At 31.9% G+C, this 6,041-nt stretch overlaps 1 protein-coding gene across 1 annotated transcript; it reads left to right on the forward strand.

Moving 5' to 3' along the window:
• The first annotated feature begins 2,642 nt into the window (after positions 1-2,642).
• On the forward strand, positions 2,643-3,892 carry LOC121972926. The gene is made up of 6 exons (XM_042524539.1): positions 2,643-2,678; positions 2,762-2,965; positions 3,042-3,134; positions 3,206-3,307; positions 3,397-3,742; positions 3,858-3,892. The coding sequence occupies exons 1-6, from the start codon at positions 2,643-2,645 to the stop codon at positions 3,890-3,892; spliced, it is 816 nt and encodes a 271-aa protein (XP_042380473.1).
• Positions 3,893-6,041: the final 2,149 nt, after the last annotated feature.

Genomic DNA, 6,041 nt, shown 5'->3' on the forward strand with positions numbered 1-6,041 from the left:
TATGGCAGATGTTGATGCATATCTTCAAAGTTATATTTGTAATTCAGAAGATTTCAATGAACATGAAGAAGTAGTCTGGGTTCGTGATGATATTGCAGGAGTGGAATTGATACTGATTTATGAAGAGATTTTATCTAGTCTATGCATTATATTTAGTCAAGTATCATTGTAAAAACAATAGAATAGATTCTTACTATATATGTTTGGAGGATATATGGTGATATGTATTTTCTCTTCATTTTTAACTATTGAGTTTTTATAATTTATAATCTGTTACTAACTTTTATTTGTAGTAAGGATGGCTCCTAAGCGCCGAACTAGGAGAAAATCACCAAGTATAAGTAAAAATCACACTGATCATGAACAAGGTAATATCTCTTTTTATGCATGATAAATTTTAATAACTAATTGTGTTTATTCATATTTATCCTTTTTTTAATGAAAGCAAAACTTTTACAGATGGTCAAAACATAGAAGGTACCTTGAATGACCAAAGAGATGTAGTTTCAAATCAACTACATGTTGATGTGCAAAGTAATGCCCCACTTGTTAAAAAGTAGAGGCTATTGTTGCATAACATCCATAGTGAGGATATGCTGCTGTACTATTGTTGTTACTGCTATGTTTGGTATACCATCCTTCATATTTATCTTCCATGGATGCTACTGTACTATTGTTGTTAATGCTATGCTTAGTATAATTTAACATCACACTGCAGTACTATTTATATGAACTTAGTATTATTTACTAATGCTATGCTTAGTATATGAACTTCCATGGTTCATATTTATTCATATTAATGCAGCAGCACCATCATGCTGCAGTTAACATCACGCTGCAGCGGCACCATCACGCTGCAACATAATGTTATGCAGCGTCACCATCTCAAATATTACCTTGGATAAGTGCTGTTCTTGACTGCCTTCTGCCCATACTTCCTGCACCAGTAGTCATCTTCAATGTGGAATAAATATCATATTAAAAATGATGATTCATTTCATTGGAATTGCTATAAACTGATTACCTATTTAACTACATGCTTATTCTTACTATATATGTTTGGATGATATGTGCTGATATGTATTTCCTTTACATTTTTAACTATTGACCTTTTATTATTTATAATCTGTTAATAACTATTATTTGTTGTAGGAATGACTCTTAAGTGTCAAACTAAGAGGAAATCTCGTTTTAAACTTCAAGCTGAGTTAGATATGCAACCGCCAAGTATAAGTAAAAATCACACTGTTCATGAACAAGGTAATATCTATTTTTATGCATGACAAATTTAACAACTGATTGCGTTTATTCATATTTATCTTTTTTTTATGAAATCAATACTTTTATAGATGGTCAAAACATAGAAGGTACCTTGAATGACCAAAGAGATGTAGTTTCAAATCAACTACATGTTGATGTGCAAGGTAATGCCCCACTTGTTAAAAAGTAGAGGCTATTATTGCATAACATCCATAGTGAGGATATGCTGTTGTACTATTGTTGTTACTGCTATGTTTGGTATACCATCCTTCATATTTATCTTCCATGGATGCTGCTGTACTATTGTTGTTAATGCTATGCTTAGTATAATTTAACATCACACTGCAGTACTATTTATATGAACTTAGTATTATTTACTAATGCTATGCTTAGTATATGAACTTCCATGGTTCATATTTATTCATATTAATGCAGCAGCACCATCAAGCTGCAACATAATGTTATGCAACGTCTCCATCTCAATTACCTCAGATAAGTGCTGTTCTTGACTGCCTTCTGCCCATATTTCCTGCACCGATAGCCATCTTCAATGTGGAATAAATATCATAGTAAAAATGATGATTCATTTCATTGGAATTGCTATAAACTGATTACCTATTTAACTACATGCTTATTCTTACAATGTATGTTTGGATGATATGTGCTGATATGTATTTCCTTTCCATTTTTAACTATTGACCTTTTATTATTGATAATCTGTTAATAACTATTATTTGTCGTAGGAATGACTCTTAAGTGTCGAACTAAGAGAAAATCTCATTTTAAACTTCAAGCTGAGTTAGATATGCAACCGCCAAGTATAAGTAAAAATCACACAAATCATGAACAAGGTAATATCTATTTTTATGCATGACAAATTTAATAACTGATTGCGTTTATTCATATTTATCTTTTTTTTATGAAATCAATACTTTTACAGATGGTCAAAACATAGAAGGTACCTTGAATGACCAAAGAGATGTAGTTTCAAATCAACTACATGTTGATGTGTAAGGTAATGTCTCACTTGTTGAAAACATGTCTTCAGTTCCAGACTAGAATGATGATATGAACCAGGAATATAATGAAGGTAACATATATGAAGAATGCAATAATTTAATTGAATCATTATTTTAAAGTTGTATTATAACTTTTGTTTTTGTACAGCTAGTGATCATAATGTTAAGAGGAAAAAAAGAGGTCCTACATTTCTCAAAGAAATTTGGGGTCGACCAAGTACACTACCACGCATTAAAATTCTATGTGATGATATGGGACGTCCTATAGGAACAAAAAAAAATAAATTTACTGATTTCTTGGGTTCTTTAGCAAGGAATGGTAAATATTGTCCAATTGATATAGAAGATTGGCACAAAATGCCAATGGACAAAAAAAAAGACATGTTAAATGTTATAAAGGTAACTGAATTACTTTGTATAATTTTAGGATTTAAAAATTATAATTTATGCAATAATAATTTGTCTATATATTTTTTTTACAGGATAAGTATGACCTTCCTTTAGGGACGGAAAATTGGACATTATGCTCAATAGCAAAAAAATGGAGAAATTGGAAGTCTGAACTAAAAAGAAAGTACTATGATCCTGAGTTGTCAATTCAAATTCTTTTACAACAAAGAGATGAAAGAGCTCAAGTAGAACAATATATGCGACTAGTTGCTTTTTGGAACACAGAAAAATCAAAGGTATGTATTTTATTTATTTAAAATATAATGTTAGTAGACTTTTATTTTATGTATTATGTGTAATTTAATATATTAGGAAAGAAGTGAAAAGAATAAAAATGCAAGAAAGCAAAGGATAATGAATCAAACCACGGGAAGGACATCTTTTTCTCAAGTGCAACAAACATTGGTAGATCTTTTTATCATATTATAATTTTATGTGCATTTGATTATAGAAATTAGTAACCAAATATATTTCAGGAAAAAGAAAAGGGACATCCTCCAACACGAGTTGAATTATTTCATGCATGTTTTACGCATGCTAATGGAACTCCCTCAAGTAATATTGTAAAAGAAAGATTGGTAAGATGCTTTATACTCTTCATTTATTTTATTTTAAAGTATTTTTTAATTATCATTATGTATTAACTAAATCTTAACATGTCTTGAAGGCTGCAATGAAAGAACTAGAAAATCAACTTCCTGAAGATTACAATGATCAAGTGAGCCTGAATGATATATTTGCTCAAATCATGGGGCCAGATAGACCTGGTCGAGTACGTATGCTTGGTGATGGAATTAGCCCATCTGATTTATGGGGAGTAGTTCCTAGTCGTGGCACATGCAATCGACTAGTTATGGAACAGAATGCAAAGTTAGAACAGATGGATGAACAAATCAAAAAGCAAGGTCAACATATTACAATGTTAGAAACAAAGATTTCTGAACAATCAAGCACAAATCCTCTTTCAAATTGTAATAATAGTCAACACACTTCATCAAGTAGCAATCCACAAGGTTCTATTCCATCTCGTCCGACCTTAGAGGTAAGATTTTTTTTTTTTAATTTCTATTTTATTATATATTCTACACATCTTGAAAAATTGTTGTTATATCTTTCACTTTCATGTAGATTGGAAGTTCTGTCTTGATCAAAAGTTTATTTGATTCAACAAAAACTGTGGCAAAAGGATTGCTCCTTGACATGGATCCAAATAATATAGTAGGGAGACAAAAACTAGGACCAAATTGGTGTGAAGTACAAGTACTAGTTGTCCTAGAACCCGAAGAAAATTTAATTAGACCTTATGATCTTTTACAAAGGTTTGAGGATGCACTTGGAAGACTGATAGCTTGGCCTTGTCATTTGGTATGATTTAAACATTTTAGTGAAATATTATTAATTTTTTATATTTATCACGTTATTAAAATTTTAAATAAATATGAAATGTATTTGCAGTTGACAATGTGCGAAGATTTCTATTAGTGCATATAGAATAATACTTTATATGTTTCTCATTCAGTATGATTTTCAATCTTTTAAATTATGTTTATTAGGTTTATATTTTCATTGTTTAATTTACTTATACAAATTTATTGATTGTATTTGTAGGTGATAGGTCCTTGGATTTTGCATATGATGGTTGAAGATGGTTGATAGTAAATTAGTTGGTTTTTTATTTTATAAGACTTTGTTAGTTTTAAAAGTCAGTGATTTGTTAGTATTTAGTTAACATTGGATTCAATACTTTTACATTAGTAATGCATTTGTATTTTTGTGATGATGGGATGAATTATATATGATGATATGGCGAATGGATTGGATATTTTGGATATAAAACATTTCTATTCTTATTGTGATGATGTGTAACTTTTTCTATTATGTGATGAATGTTTTGTGTTCTGAATAAATATTATTAATTTATTGTGGTGTATTCTAAATTTTTCTATTTAATGTTTTTATAAAATATTATAATTAACATTTCATAATGTCATTATAGATTATATAAGATGACACTTTAAAATATCCTTATAAATTATCATTACTAACATAATTTATTGTCCTTATATAAAAATTTTAAACATTTATAATTATCAATATAAATTAGTTTATGTGACATTTATATTTGTCCTTATTTACATAATAAAAAGGCATGCATAAATGTCCATGAAATATGTTTTCGTGACATTTTCGATTGTCATTATATTCCTATATTTAAGACACTTTTGAAGTTAGCATAAATATTATATAATGACATTATACAAATCTCAGGAATGCTAGAGGGTCCATGCTAACACCGCATATCAATACATTTTTTGGTGGTGTCACCATAGCTTTAGTGTCACTAAAAGTATACTATAAGGGCATTTATGTGTGTCCTTAAAGACCTTAATTCTAGTAGTGGCTTGTTAGGAATTCCAAGGTCCTTTCTTCAGGTGAATTGAATCTCTTCTATGTTCACATACTTGACCGACTAGCCAAGTAAATCATCAAAACTAGTAGGGGCTTTCTTACTAAGGACCTAAAAAATTTCCCTTCCAGAAAGCCTTGTGAAATGCGCTCATGAGTATTTTTTGTTGGTGCAACCTTAGGTCAAGGTTGACCTGGTTGACCTGACTCGAGTTGACCTGACTCGAGTTGTATTTTGATGTTTGACTTAGGAAGATTGTCGGTGCAACCTTAGGTCAAGGTTGACCTAGTTGAGTTGCATGTTGATGTTTGACACTCGTGGAAGAGTTGTATTCTTGATATGGGACAAGAATAGATGTTTGGGAGATTGTTGGTGCAACCTTAGGTCAAGGTTGACCTGGTTGACCTGATTCGGGAAAAAGTCCAAGTATGGAGACTTGGCACTGGAAAAGTCCAAGTATGGAGACTTGGCACGGAAAAGTCCTAACTGGGATGTTAGGCAGTGTGGAAAGTCCTGGTGAGTAAAGCCAGGCAGTCGGGAAATCCTGGTGAGTGAATCCAGGTGAAAATCCTAGTGAGTGAAGCTAGGTGAAGGTGAAAGTCTTGGTGAGTGAAGCCAGGCATTCGGGAAAATCCTGGTGAGTGAAGCCAGGTGAAAATCCTAGTGAGTGAAGCTAGGTGAATGAGAAAGTCCTAACTGGGATGTTAGGCAGTTGGAAAGTCCTGGTGAGTGAAGCCAGGCAGTTGTGGAAATCCAGGTGAGTGAAGCCAGGTGAAAACCCTAGTGAGTGAAGCTAGGTGAAAGTCCTGGTGAGTGAAGCCGGGCAAGGGAAAATCCAGATGGATCAAGGGTGGTCGGACATCTGGTGATGGGAAGTCCAAGTAGGTCATAGGAGTGATCGGATA

Source organism: Zingiber officinale, chromosome 4A (genome assembly GCF_018446385.1).
Source record: "Zingiber officinale cultivar Zhangliang chromosome 4A, Zo_v1.1, whole genome shotgun sequence".
NCBI classification, from domain to species: Eukaryota; Viridiplantae; Streptophyta; class Magnoliopsida; order Zingiberales; family Zingiberaceae; genus Zingiber; species Zingiber officinale.